Below are 15,467 nucleotides of genomic sequence, written 5' to 3'. Positions count from 1 at the left end.
ATTTCTGCAGGGTGTGAGTGTTCAAATTGGCATTCTGTAACAACTTTAATGCAGAATCAGTGCAAACCATTTCTGCAGGGTGTGTGTGTTCAAATTGGCATTCTGTAACATCTTTAATGCAGAATCAGTGTAAACCATTTCTGCAGGGTGTGTGTGTTCAAATTGGCATTCTGTAACATCTTTAATGCAGAATCAGTGTAAACCATTTCTGCAGGGTGTGTGTGTTCAAATTGGCATTCTGTAACATCTTTAATGCAGAACCTGTGTAAACCATTTCTGCAGGGTGTGTGACAGTGTTCAAATTGGCATTCTGTAACATCTTTAATGCAGAATCTGTGTAAACCATTTCTGCAGGGTGTGTGACAATGTTCAAATTGGCATTCTGTAACATCTTTAATGCAGAATGAGTGTAAACCATTTCTCCAGAGTGTGTGTGTTCAAATTGGCATTCTGTAACATCTTTAATGCAGAATCAGTGTAAACCATTTCTGCAGGGTGCGAGTGTTCAAATTGGCATTCTGTAACATCTTTAATGCAGAATCAGTGTAAACCATTTCTGCAGGGTGTGATGCGAGTGTTCAAATTGGCATTCTGTAACATCTTTAATGCAGAATCAGTGTAAACCATTTCTGCAGGGTGTGATGCGAGTGTTCAAATTGGCATTCTGGAACATATTTAATGCAGATTCAGTGTAAACCATTTCTGCAGGGTGTGAGGGTTCAAATTGGCATTCTGTAACATCTTTAATGCAGATTCAGTGTAAACCATTTCTGCAGGGTGTGTGACTGTGTTCAAATTGGCATTCTGTAACATCTTTAACACAGAATCAGTGTAAACTATTTCTGCAGGGTGAGTGTCCAAATTGGCATTCTGTAACATCTTTAATGCAGAATCAGTGTAAACCATTTCTGCAGGATGTGTGACTGTGTTCAAATTGGCATTCTGTAACATCTTTAACACAGAATCAGTGTAAACTATTTCTGCAGGGTGAGTGTCCAAATTGGCATTCTGTAACATCTTTAATGCAGAATCAGTGTAAACCATTTCTGCAGGATGTGTGACTGTTCAAATTGGCATTCTGTAGCATCTTTAATGCAGAATCAGTGTAAACCATTTCTGCAACGTGTGTGACAGTGTTCAAATTGGCATTCTGTATCATCTTCAATGCAGAATCAGTGTAAACCATTTCTGCAGGGTGTGATGCGATTGTTCAAATTGGCATTCTGTAACATATTTAATGCAGAATCAGTGTAAGCCATTTCTGCAGGATGAGTGTGTTCAAATTGGCATTCTGTAACATCTTTAATGCAGAATCAGTGTAAACCATTTCTGCAGGGTGTGTGTGTTCAAATTGGCATTCTGTAACATCTTTAATGCAGAATCAGTGTAAACCATTTCTGCAGGGTGTGAGTGTTCAAATTGGCATTCTGTAACAACTTTAATGCAGAATCAGTGCAAACCATTTCTGCAGGGTGTGTGTGTTCAAATTGGCATTCTGTAACATCTTTAATGCAGAATCAGTGTAAACCATTTCTGCAGGGTGTGAGTGTTCAAATTGGCATTCTGTTACAACTTCAATGCAGAATCAGTGTAAACCATTTCTGCAGGGTGTGTGACAATGTTCAAAATGGCATTCTGTAACATCTTTAATGCAGAATCTGTGTAAACCATTTCTGCAGGGTGTGAGTGTTCAAATTGGCATTCTGTAACATCTTTAATGCAGAATCAGTGAAACCATTTCTGCAAGGTGTGTGTGTTCGAATTGGCATTCTGTAACATCTTTAATGCAGAATCGGTGTAAACCATTTCTGCAGGGTGTGATGCGAGTGTTCAAATTGGCATTCTGTAACATCTTTAATGCAGAATCACTATCACCCATTTCTGCAGGGTGTGTGACAATGTTCAAATTGACATTCAGTAACATCTTTAACGCAGAATCAGTGTAAACCATTTCTGCAGGGTGTGTGACAATGTTCAAATTGGCATTCTGTAACACCTTTAATGCAGAATCAGTGTAAACCATTTCTGCAGGATGAGTGTGTTCAAATTGGCATTCTGTAACATCTTTAATGCAGAATCAGTGCAAACCATTTCTGCAGGGTGTGTGTGTTCAAATTGGCATTCTGTCACATCTTTAATGCAGAATCAGTGTAAACCATTTCTGCAGGGTGTGTGACAATGTTAAAATTGGCATACTGTAACATCTTTAATGCAGAATCAGTGTAAACCATTTCTGCAGGGTGTGTGACAATGTTCAAATTGGCATACTGTAACATCTTTAATGCAGAATCTGTGTAAACCATTTCTGCAGGGTGTGATGTGAGTGTTCAAATTGGCATTCTGTAACATCTTTCATGCAGAATCAGTGTAAACCATTTCTGCAGGATGAGTGTGTTCAAATTGGCATTCTGTAACATATTTAATGCAGAATCAGTGTAAACCATTTCTGCAGGGTGTGAGTGTTCAAATTGGCATTCTGTAACATCTTTAATGCAGAATCAGTGTAAACCATTTCTGCAAGGTGTGAGTGTTCAAATTGGCATTCTGTAACATTTTTAATGCAGAATCAGTGTAAACCATTTCTGCAGGGTGTGTGACAGTGTTCAAATTGGCATTCTGTAACATCTTTAATGCAGAATCAGTGCAAACCATTTCTGCAGGGTGTATGTGTTCAAATTGGCATTCTGTAACATCTTTAATGCAGAATCAGTGTCAACCATTTCTGCAGGGTGAGTGTTCAAATTGGCATTCTGTAACATCTTTAATGCAGAATCAGTGTCAACCATTTCTGCAGGGTGAGTGTTCAAATTGGCATTCTGTAACATCTTTAATGCAGAATCATGTAAACCATTTCTGCAGGGTGTGGGTGTTCAAATTGGCATTCTGTAACAACTTTAATGCAGAATCAGTGTAAACCATTTCTGCAGGGTGTGTGTGTTCAAATTGGCATTCTGTAACATCTTTAATGCAGAATCTGTGTAAACCATTTCTGCAGGGAGTGTGACAATGTTCAAATTAGCATTCTGTAACATCTTTAATGCAGAATCGGTGTAAACCATTTCTGCAGGGTGTGATGTGAGTGTTCAAATTGGCATTCTGTAACATCTTTAATGCAGAATCTGTGTAAACCATTTCTGCAGGGTGTGATGTGAGTGTTCAAATTGGCATTCTGTAACATCTTTCATGCAGAATCAGTGTAAACCATTTCTGCAGGATGAGTGTGTTCAAATTGGCATTCTGTAACATATTTAATGCAGAATCAGTGTAAACCATTTCTGCAGGGTGTGAGTGTTCAAATTGGCATTCTGTAACATCTTTAATGCAGAATCAGTGTAAACCATTTCTGCAGGGTGTGAGTGTTCAAATTGGCATTCTGTAACATTTTTAATGCAGAATCAGTGTAAACCATTTCTGCAGGGTGTGTGACAGTGTTCAAATTGGCATTCTGTAACATCTTTAATGCAGAATCAGTGCAAACCATTTCTGCAGGGTGTATGTGTTCAAATTGGCATTCTGTAACATCTTTAATGCAGAATCAGTGTCAACCATTTCTGCAGGGTGAGTGTTCAAATTGGCATTCTGTAACATCTTTAATGCAGAATCAGTGTCAACCATTTCTGCAGGGTGAGTGTTCAAATTGGTATTCTGTAACATCTTTAATGCAGAATCATGTAAACCATTTCTGCAGGGTGTGGGTGTTCAAATTGGCATTCTGTAACAACTTTAATGCAGAATCAGTGTAAACCATTTCTGCAGGGTGTGTGTGTTCAAATTGGCATTCTGTAACATCTTTAATGCAGAATCTGTGTAAACCATTTCTGCAGGGAGTGTGACAATGTTCAAATTAGCATTCTGTAACATCTTTAATGCAGAATCGGTGTAAACCATTTCTGCAGGGTGTGATGTGAGTGTTCAAATTGGCATTCTGTAACATCTTTAATGCTGAATCAGTGTAAACCATTTCTGCAGGGTGTGTGTGTTCAAATTGGCATTCTGTAACATTTTTAATGCAGAATCAGTGTAAACCATTTCTGCAGGGGGTGAGTGTTCAAATTGGCATTCTGTAACATCTTTAATGCAGAATCAGTGTAAACCATTTCTGCAGGGTGTGATGTGAGTGTTCAAATTGGCAATCTGTAACATCTTTAATGCAGAATCAGTGTTAACCATTTCTGCAGGGTGTGATGTGAGTGTTCAAATTGGCATTCTGTAACATCTTTAATGCAGAATCAGTGTAAACCATTTCTGCAAGGTGTGTGACAATGTTCAAATTGGCATTCTGTCACATCTTTAATGCAGAATTGGTGTAAACCATTTCTGCAGGGTGTGTGACAGTGTTCAAATTGGCATTCTGTAACATCTTTAATGCAGAATCAGTGTAAACCATTTCTGCAAGGTATGTGACAATGTTCAAATTGGCATTCTGTAACATCTTTAATGCAGAATCAGTGTAAACCATTTCTGCAGGGTGTGTGACAGTGTTCAAATTGGCATTCTGTAACATCTTTAATGCAGAATCAGTGTAAACCATTTCTGCAGGGTGTGTGACAGTGTTCAAATTGGCATTCTGTCACATCTTTAATGCAGAATCGGTGTAAACCATTTCTGCAGGGTGTGTGACAATGTTCAAATTGGCATTCTGTAACATCTTTAATGCAGAATCAGTGTAAACCATTTCTGCAGGGTGTGTGACAATGTTCAAATTGGCATTCTGTAACATCTTTAATGCAGAATCGGTGTAAACCATTTCTGCAGGGTGTGAGTGTTCAAATTGGCATTCTGTAACATCTTTAATGCAGAATCAGTGTAAACCATTTCTGAAGGGTGTGTGACAATGTTCAAATTGCAGAAATTCCTACATTGAATGCCAAAACTCTCGAAAAATATAGTTCACTTTTACCTTGTACAGTGGCTGATTTATAATTTACATCTTACTGTGCCATGACTCAAAAGTTGTGACTAAGAAACAGGACGGGCAGTAGGCCATATTGCCGTTAAGTGAGAGGATGGTTGAACCTTCTCAGAATATACCCTATCAAACCCACTGAGACTGTGCATTCAACTGAATCTCTCCTGACGCCAGGAATCAAATCTAGCAAATCTCCTTTGAACAATGAAAGCATATCCTTCCTTAACTAAGAAACCAAACTTAACGCTAGGTATAGTCTCATCTAGGTGATTGCAGCAAGACTTAAGTACTCCAATAAATGCAATAAAAACTAAAGTACCATTTGCCTTCTTTAATTGTTTGCTGTACCTTCATGATAACCTCTGATAATTTATGTACACGGGACATCTAAATCCCTCTGAATACCAACATCAGTCTCACGCCTTTTAAAGAAATAGTCTGCTTATTCACTCTTGCGACAAAAGTGGATAACTTCACGCTTCCCCATATTATACTGTCACCTTCTTGCTCATTCAAATGTTGTATAGCCTTCTGCAGCCTTTCTACATCAGACTCAGTTTACTTTTCCGCCTCGCTTTGTAAGATTGTCAACGGCATTATTTAATGAAAATCATCACCTTCAGACTCCTGGTTGTTTAATAAAGGCGCTGGTCCCCATATCCTGACTGTACCATCGTCTGAAGCGCTAGCCATCATGGACGGGACTTGCGGGTTCCAGCTTACGCAGTTTACAGTACGAGTGTGTCCTGTCAGTTCTGCTATTGGCAATTCACCCCGTTTGTGCCAAATATAAACCTTGTGATCTACAAGAGATTTTCCGTTAACATACAAATGACAGCAATCTGGTTCAGCCCCTCACACAGGTCCAACCCATAATTCACAAGCAAATTAGTTCAAATGGTAAAAGTTTAGAGTTTTGTAAATTACTGCTTTGTTAGTACTTTCTTATTAAAGCCCCTATAGGCCTAGGCTGAGGGGTCTGGCAGGTAGTCTGCTCTCTGTTCTCAGCCACTACCATCTCAACCATTTGTAAGGGGCCCCTCAGCACACAGGTACATACCAGTATTGGATGTAGACGGTAAACAGGACAATGTGCCAGTAATTTCTCCCTCTCACACGATGGAAGATTGTGGTTTCCCCCTTGTAAACTCCAAAATCAACAAACCTAATAGCGGCAAATGTGGAGAATTAGGACATAGGTTGGACAGGAGATGGCACCTCATCAGGTTGGACAGATGGCAGCACCTTACCAGGCTGTGGCAGATGGCACCTTACCAGGCTGTGGCAGCAGATGGCACCTCACCAGGCTGTGGCAGCAGATGGCACCTCACCAGGCTGAGGCAGCAGATGGCACCTCACCAGGCTGAGGCAGGAGATGGCAGCTCACCAGGCTGTGGCAGGAGATCGCACCTCACCAGGCTGAGGCAGGAGATGGCAGCTCACCAGGCTGAGGCAGCAGATGGCACCTCACCAGGCTGAGGCAGCAGATGGCACCTCACCAGGCTGTGGCAGGAGATGGCAGCTCACCAGGCTGAGGCAGCAGATGGCACCTCACCAGGCTGAGGCAGCAGATGGCACCTCACCAGGCTGAGGCAGCAGATGGCAGCTCACCAGGCTGAGGCAGCAGATGGCACCTCACCAGGCTGAGGCAGCAGATGGCACCTCACCAGGCTGAGGCAGCAGATGGCAGCTCACCAGGCTGAGGCAGCAGATGGCACCTCACCAGGCTGAGGCAGCAGATGGCACCTCACCAGGCTGAGGCAGCAGATGGCAGCTCACCAGGCTGTGGCAGGAGATGGCAGCTCACCAGGCTGTGGCAGCAGATGGCACCTCACCAGGCTGAGGCAGGAGATGGCAGCTCACCAGGCTGTGGCAGCAGATGGCACCTCACCAGGCTGAGGCAGCAGATGGCACCTCACCAGGCTGAGGCAGGAGATGGCAGCTCACCAGGCTGTGGCAGCAGATGGCAGCTCACCAGGCTGTGGCAGCAGATGGCAGCTCACCAGGCTGAGGCAGCAGATGGCAGCTCACCAGGCTGAGGCAGCAGATGGCACCTCACCAGGCTGAGGCAGCAGATGGCACCTCACCAGGCTGAGGCAGGAGATGGCAGCTCACCAGGCTGAGGCAGCAGATGGCACCTCACCAGGCTGAGGCAGGAGATCGCACCTCACCAGGCTGAGGCAGGAGATCGCACCTCACCATGGTGTGATGGGGTAACAACTCCCCATCTTAACTGGCTCATCTACAGTTAGCATTACTTACTATTTGTCATTTCCAAATGTGAAGATGTGCCGTTGGGCAGAAGGCAAGCAAAATCATCACATCTCCCGACAAAGAGTCAGCAGAACACCTCTTAATAATAAATGTATAAATCTAGAATGGTAGGAAGGAGCTTTCGATATCTGGCAATCCAGGTGGCCCGGGAATAGGAGGCACTGCACAAGTTAAACCTGCACCGGCTCGTAGAATAAATGAAAGAGGATTTTAACAGATGGGACAAGCTCCCGCTATCACTGGCGGGGAGGGTACAGACCGTGAAAATGACGGTCCTCCCCAGATTCCCGTTTGCCTTTCAGTGCCCCCCCGCCCATCTTCATCCCGAGGGCCATTTAAAAATGAGTGAATAAGGTGATTTTGGACTTTGTGTGGGCGGGTAAAACCCCACGAGTGAAGAAAGTGTTGTTGGAGCGTAGTCAGGGGGCTGGCGCTGCCGAACGTCTGTAATTACTACTGGATGGCTAATATAGCCATGATTAGGAAGTGGGTAGTGGGGCGGGATTGGTTGGGAGCACGTGGAGGCGGCACCGTGTGAAAACACAAGTTTGGGTGCACTGATAACAGCACCTCGCCAGCCCGTTACTCCAGAAGTTCAGTCGTAGTGGCAGCCCTGAGAATCTGGGGGCAGTGGGGGAGACACAAGAGCGTGGAGGGAGCATCAGTTTGGACTCCGATCTACAATAACCATCGGTTTCTACCGGATAGGCTTGATGGTGGGTTCCAAGATGGCAGAGAGCATGAATTGGGAGGATAGGAGAGGAGATCTATTTGTAGACGGGAGCTTCCCCAGTTTGAAAGCCTTGGAGGATAAATATGAATTGCTAGCAGGGTTTAGATATCTGCAGGTATGAGAATTTTTGAGAAGGCAGGTTCCGGCCTTTCCGCTCCTGCCACTACAGGGGATACAGGACAGGGTAGTTTCCAGAACGGGGGTGGGAGAGGGGAAGGTATCGGATATCTACAAAGAATATATGGAGTCGGAGGAAACTCTGATAAAGGACGTAAAGGACAAGTGGGAAGACGAGCTGGGGGGAGAGTTAGAGACGGGTTTGTGGGCGAATGCCTTAAGCAGGGTTAACACATCCTCATCGTGTGCCAGGTTTAGCCTGATACAATTCAAGGTAGTCCACCGGGCACACAGGACGGTGGCCTGGATGAGCAAGTTTTTCGTTGTAGAGGATAGATGTGCGAGGTGCGCGAGAAGTGCTGCGAATCATGCCCTGCCCACATATTTTGGGATTGCCCGAAGCTCAGAGGGTTTTGGCAGGGTTTCGCTAAGGCTATGTCCACGGTACTTAAAACACAGAGTCCAGAGGTGGCGATCTTTGGAGTGTCTGAAGAGCCAGGAGTTCAGGGGCCTTTGCCTCCCTGGGAGCCCGGAGACGGATCCTACTAATGTGGAGGGACTTGAAGCCCCCGAAATCAGAGACCTGGGTTAGTGACATGGCTGGGTTTCAGAGTCTTGAAAAAATAAAGTTCGTCCTAAGAGGGTCAATGAATGGGTTCACCCGGAGGTGGCAGCCGTTCGTTGACTTTCTCGGAGATAAAAAAAGTTTATAAATATACTGCTAACCCTCAATTCTAATCAGCTGCCAGGATTAAATGAACAGGGACTGAACATATCTCAGCATTCTTCACAATCAAAGTACCCCCCCTCCCCCCCAAGAAAAACTTTTATTCATTTGCATGCCCAAGCTAAAGGCTGTATTTTATTCTGTGTTGTGCCATGTTGATAATCTCTATGTTTTAAACTTCTTAGGTATGCACCAATAGCCAGAACTTAGTGAAAATCAAGAGCAAGCAACCAAAGCAGTCAAACCTGAAGACCAAACATTGCATATACCTATGTTGTAAGAGAGCGGCAACAGAGCACGGCATAGAACAGTGCAGGTACAGTCTCCAATCTTAACACAACTGTGCTGCTTGATTATAGCTGTGCTGTTGTGAGAAACTGGTCAGCTGAAGACAGATGGTAAAAGGACTCAGGGTCACAGATTTTGGGTGAGAGCTATGCAAGGTGCTTTGGGGTGGGGGTGGGGGGAGGAGGAGGAGGAGAGAAGAAGAAGGACGACATGAGAATTTTTTTTGTGTGGAGTAATGGCCTGGAACTCTGCCTACAAGGGTGTTAGAAAGAGCCAATTCATGATTTCAAAAGGAAATCAGTTAGGAACTCGAGGGAAATAAGTTTGTAGGGCTACAGGGACCGAGTAGGCAAATGGGACTGATGGGATTGCTTTACGGAGAGCCATCACAGACTGGATAGGCCGTAAGGGGAATAGACAGGCAGTTCTGTGGACGCAATCGACACTCCAGGAAGGTATGTTGCCTCCCTGGTGCAAGGGTCAAGGATGTCTCGGAGCGGCTGCAGGACATTCTGGGTGTGGGGGGGAAAGAGGGTGAACAGCCAGCTGTCGTGGTACACATAGGCATCAACGATATAGGTAAAAAACGGGATGAGGTCCTACAAGCTGAATTCAGGGAGTTAGGAGTTAAACTAAAAAGTAGGACCTCAAGGGTAGTAATCTCAGGATTGCTACCAGTGCCACGAGCTAGTCAGAGAAGGAATGTCAGGATAGATAGCATGAATGCGTGGCTCGAGAGATGGTGCAATAGGGAGAGATTCAAATTTCTGGGGCATTGGAACCGGTTCTGGGGGAGGTGGGACCAGTTCAAACCGGACGGTCTGCACCTGGGCAGGACTGGAACCGATGTCCTTGGGGGGGGGGGGGGGGGGGGGGGGGTGTTTGGTAGAGCTGTTGGGGATGGTTTAAACTAATGTGGCAGGGGGATGGGAACCGATGCAGGAAGTTGGAAGGTAGTAAAACAGGGACAGAAGCAAAACGAAGGGGAAAGTGCAAGGCAGAGAAGACATAGTCAAAAATCAAAAAGGGCGACAGTACAAGGTACAGTGACTGACAGGGAGCTCAGTGAATAGGCCTAGTAATACTTAAAGGAATAAAACTGGAGATGTTAAGATTTAAAACAGAGGTAAAAAAAAAACCAACATAAGTGTACTTTACTTGAATGCTCGTAGTATTCGGAATAAAGTAAATGAGTTGATGGCGCAAATCATCGTGAATGACTATGATTTAGTGGCCATTACTGAAACATGGTTAAAGGATGGTCACGACTGGGAGATAAATATCCGAGGGTATCAAACTATTCGGAAGGACAGAGTGCATGGTAAGGGAGGTGGTGTAGCTCTGTTATTTAAGGATGACATCCAGGCAATAGTAAGGGATGACATCGGTGCTATGGAGGATAAGGTTGAATCCATTTGGGTGGAAATCAGGAATAGTAAGGCGAAAAAGTAACTGATAGTAGTCTATCGGCCACCAAATAGTAACGTTATGGTGGGGCAGGCAATAAACAAAGAAATAACTGATGCATGTAGAAATGGTACAGCAGTTATCATGGGGGATTTTAATCTACATGTCGATTGGTTTAACCAGGTCAGTCAAGGCAACCTTGAGGAGGAGTTTATAGAATGTATCCGCGATATTTCCTAGAACAGTATGTAATGGAACCTACGAGAGAACATGCGATCCTAGACCTTGTCCTGTGTAATGAGACAGGATTGATTCATGATCTCATAGTTAGGGATCCTCTCGGAAGGAGCGATCACAATATGGTGGAATTTAAAATACAGATGGAGGGTGAGAAAGTAAAATCAAATACTAGTGTTTTGTGTTTAAACAAAGGAGATTACAAGGGGATGAGAGACGAACTAGCTACGGTAGACTGGGAGCAAAGACATTATGGTGGAACAGTTGAGGAACAGTGGAGAACCTTCCAAGCGAATTTTCACAGTGCTCAGCAAAGGTTTATACCAACAAAAAGGAAGGACGGTAGAAAGAGGGAAAATCGACCATGGATATCTAAGGAAATAAGGGAGAGTATCAAATTGAAGGAAAAAGCATACAAAGTGGCAAAGATTGGTGGGAGACTAGAGGACTGGGAAATCTTTAGGGGGCAACAGAAAGCTACTAAAAAAGCTATAAAGACGAGTAAGATAGAATGTGAGAGTAAACTTGCTCAGAATATAAAAACAGACAGTAAAAGTTTTTACAAATATATAAAACAAAAAAGAGTGGCTAAAGTAAATATTGGTCCTTTAGAGGATGAGAAGGGAGTTTTAATAATGGGAAATGAGGAAATGGCTGAGGAACTGAACAGGTTTTTTGGGTCGGTCTTCACAGTGGAAGACACAAATAACATGTCAGTGACTGACAGAAATGAGGCTATGACAGGTGAGGACCTTGAGAGGGTTGTTATCACTAAGGAGGTAGTGATGGGCAAGCTAATGGGGTTAAAGGTAGACAAGTCTCCTGGCCCTGATGGAATGCACCCCAGAATGCTAAAAGAGATGGCTAGGGAAATTGCAGATGCACTAGTGATGATTTACCAAAATTCACTAGACTCTGGGGTGGTCCCGGTGGATTGGAAATTAGTAAACGTGACACCACTGTTTAAACAAGGAGGTAGGCAGAGAGCAGGAAATTATAGGCCAGCGAGCTTAACTTCGGTAGTAGGGAAGATGCTGGAATCCATCATCAAGGAAGAAATAGCGAGGCATCTGGATAGAAATTGTCCCATTGGGCAGACGTAGCATGGGTTCATAAATGGCAGGTTGTGCCTAACTAATTTAGTGGAATTTTGTGAGGACATTACCAGTGCAGTAGATAACGGGGAGCCAATGGATGTGGTATATCTTAATTTCCAGAAAGCCTTTGACAAGGTGCCATACAAAAGGTTGCTGCATAAGATAAAGATGCATGGCATTAAGGGTAAAGTAGTAGCATGGATAGAGGATTGGTTAATTAATAGAAAGCAAAGAGTGGGGATTAATGGGTGTTTCTCTGGTTGGCAATCAGTAGCTAGTGGTGTCCCTCAGGGATCCGTGTTGGGCCCACAATTGTTCACAATTTACATAGATGATTTGGAGTTGGGGACCATGGGCAATGTGTCCAAGTTTGCAGATGACACTAAGATGAGTGGTAAAGTGAAAAGTGCAGAGGATACTGGAAGTCTGCAGAGGGATTTGTATAGGTTAAGTGAATGGGCTAGGGTCTGGCAGATGGAATACAATGTTGACAAATGTGAGGTTATTCATTTTGGTAGGAATAACAGCAAACGGGATTATTATTTAAACGATAAAATATTAAAGCATGCTGCTGTGCAGAGACACCTGGGTGTGCTAGTGCACGAGTCACAGAAAGTTGGTTTGCAGGTGATTAAGGCGGCAAATGGAATTTTGTCCTTCACTGCTAGAGAGATGGAGTTTAAGACTAGGGAGGTTATGCTGCAATTGTATACGGTGTTAGTGAGGCCACACCTGGAGTATTGTGTTCAGTTTTGGTCTCCTTACTTGAGAAAGGACGTACTGGCACTGGAGGGTGTGCAGAGGAGAATCACTAGGTTAATCCCAGAGCTGAAGGGGTTGGGTTACGAGGAGAGGTTGAGTAGGCTGGGACTGTACTCGTTGGAATTTAGAAGGATGAGGGGGGATCTTATAGAAACATAGAAAATTATGAAGGGAATAGATAGGATAGATGCGGGCAGGTTGTTTCCATTGGCGGGTGAAAGCAGAACTAGGGGGCATAGCCTCAAAATAAGGGGAAGTAGATTTAGGACTGAGTTTAGGAGGAACTTCTTCACCCAAAGGGTTGTGAATCTATGGAATTCCTTGCCCAGTGAAGCAGTTGAGGCTCCTTCATTAAATGTTTTTAAGGTAAAGATAGATAGTATTTTGAAGAATAAAGGGATTAAGGGTTATGGTGTTCGGGCCGGAAAGTGGAGCCGAGTCCACAAAATATCAGCCATGATCTCGTTGAATGGTGGAGCAGGCTCGAGGGCCAGATGGCCGACTCCTGCTCCTAGTTCTTATGACTCGGACTCTAGATGGTTCTCCCCACAGAGGGACAGCTTTAAGAGTTGCGAGCAGATTCCATGCCTGCCCCTCTCTGCCCCAAGATTTGGTGAGATGAATGAGGAACTGATTACATTTACCTCACAAATAATGTTAACTCTCAAAGTTACCAAAATCCAGTGTTAAATAGAAAAGGTAAACCAGAAAATTATATATAGTCACTGCTGAAAAGACTGAAGCAGGAAATATTGTGGATACATGCCTCAGTATTTACTGCAATGTTTTATGGCCCAATTAAATGGTGTGTTTCTGTCAATAAGATACCAAGAATATGGGCATTTAATGGTCATTTTCTCCCCATCACCCTCATGATACCACCATGGTCAAAGAAACAGAGCTAAGTAGTAGCTCTTGCTATCCATGGACTGAATGTTCTTCATTCTATGATGCTGTATACCCCTGCTTCTTACCTTCACTGCCACTGGCTATAAAGTCTTCATTGTTGCCTCCAAAAGATGAATGAATTGTGTAGAATCCTTGTGTGACACCTTGGTACTTTCTCACTAAAACACGGTCCTGTAAGTCCCACAGATGAACTCCCTGGCAGAGAGAGACAGGCAGACAGAATTTTAGGCTTTCTATTGTACTTTATTCCAAATAGTGCACGAAATAAAAACATTAATATTAAAATGTTCTGAACAATATGAATTGATATGCAGATAGTCGTACATTAATTTGCTTACAAGTATCTTCTTGGTTGAGAGAGCATCTGAAAAGATTCAAATTTCTGGTTCTGATAAGGGTCCACTTTATCTTGTCAGATGCAGATAGACCCTTCTGTACTTTTCCAGTAGCTTCAATTTTTAAATTTTGAATTGATAGTATTTACACAGATAAACACCACATTTGGTTATAAAAGCTCACCGGCGCCCTTAGTAACAGTTTGAGTGCTCGTCATTGGCTGACAATTTTACCATTGGCAGGTTTAACCATTTAATTAAACTGACTTAATGTGGTTAAGTAGATTTGGGCATAATTAACCATGGCGCACCCATGTTTCTTCCCAATTCTGATACATTACTGTTTGGCCATGTTCCTAGCCCACAGTCTTTTAAAGGTGGCAATACTTACAATCCACCTCCCTCCACATCTTTAAGATCTTTTTTACCAACTTACGAATGAGTAGGCCACTTGATCCTTCAAGCCTGCTCCACCATTTCATCATGGCATAGTACAAAGCAATGGTGAGACCGTACCCGGAATACAGTGTTGGTTCCCTTATTTAAGGAGGGATGTAGTTACATTAAAAGTAGTTCAGAGGAGGTTCACTAGATAGATTCCAGGGAAGAGGGGTCTGTCTTATGGAGAGAGATTGAGCAGTTTGGGCCTATACTCTCATGTTTGCAAGAATGAGGGGAGATCTAATTGAGGTATTTAATATGATAAAAGGTATTGACAAAGTAGACGTAGAGTGGATGCTTCCTGTTGTGGGGCATTCTAGAACGAGAGGTCATAGTTTTAGGGTAAGGGGTAGCAGATTTAAAACAGAGATGAGGTGGCACAGTGGTTAGCACTGCTGCCTTTACAAGCACCAGGGACCCAGGTTTGATTCTGGCCTTGGCTGACTGTGTGGAGTTTGTACATTCTCCCTATGTCTATGTGGGCTTCCTCCGGGTTCCACAGTTTCCTCCCACAGTCCAAGGATGTGCAGTTTAGATGGATTGGCAATGCTAAAAAACATTTCCTCCTAGTGTCCAAAGATGCGGTTAGGTCAGGTTACCGGGTGATAAGTCAAGGGAGTGGGCCGAGAAAGGGTGTTCTTTCAGAGGGTCGGTTCAGATTTAATGGGCCGAATGGTCTCCTTCTGCACTTTAGGGATTCTATTGAATGCTCTCAAAGGGTTGTGAAACTAAAATTCACTACGTTAGAGTGTGGTGGATGCCGGGACATGGAACAAATTTGAGATAGGCACAGACACATTTTTAATTATTAATGGGTTATGGAGAACATGTATTTAAGTGGAGTTGAGGCCGAGAGGAGATCAGCCATGATCTAATTGAACGGCGGAGTGGGCTCAAGGGGCTGAATTGCCTACTCCTGCTCCTAGTTCTTATGTAAGAAGAACATGACTGATGTGAGGAAAGCAAAGGTAGTTTAAGGGATTTATATTTGCATTGGTAAACATTAGAAATGAGTTATAGTTTTGAGTGGGTTTAACTATAGGTTTTACCCTTCCAGGCACAGAGCATTTAGTTAAATTGATGCTGGACAAAGGTGTTTGCATGTGTGGTGGTTGATTAAGTTCCAACTGTGTTTCTATTGTGCTTAGCGTGGGCTATGGCGTGAAGAATTAATAAAACAGCAGTGGTTGCTTGGCAACTGGTGTCTTATAAGATAGAGAAGCTTTTAAGT

At 43.6% G+C, this 15,467-nt stretch overlaps 1 protein-coding gene across 6 annotated transcripts in view; it reads right to left on the bottom strand.

Annotated features, from left to right (window-relative positions):
* Nucleotides 1-15,467, bottom strand: part of LOC119966963 (WD repeat-containing protein 26) — a 208,141-nt gene that overhangs the window by 16,936 nt on the left and 175,738 nt on the right. For 4 of the 6 annotated variants that reach the window (XM_038798916.1, XM_038798917.1, XM_038798918.1 and 1 more), the window contains 2 exons: nucleotides 13,526-13,655; nucleotides 5,527-5,712 (listed from right to left, as the gene is read on the bottom strand). In XM_038798916.1, coding sequence (XP_038654844.1) covers nucleotides 5,527-5,712; nucleotides 13,526-13,655 — 316 coding nt within the window. Of the gene's footprint in view, nucleotides 1-5,526; nucleotides 5,713-13,525; nucleotides 13,656-15,467 lie in introns of those variants that run through there. The other 2 variants (XM_038798919.1, XM_038798921.1) reach the window with 1 other exon arrangement.

This window comes from Scyliorhinus canicula, chromosome 6 (genome assembly GCF_902713615.1).
Source record: "Scyliorhinus canicula chromosome 6, sScyCan1.1, whole genome shotgun sequence".
NCBI classification, from domain to species: Eukaryota; Metazoa; Chordata; class Chondrichthyes; order Carcharhiniformes; family Scyliorhinidae; genus Scyliorhinus; species Scyliorhinus canicula.
This window is presented reverse-complemented; position numbering and strand designations above follow the sequence as displayed.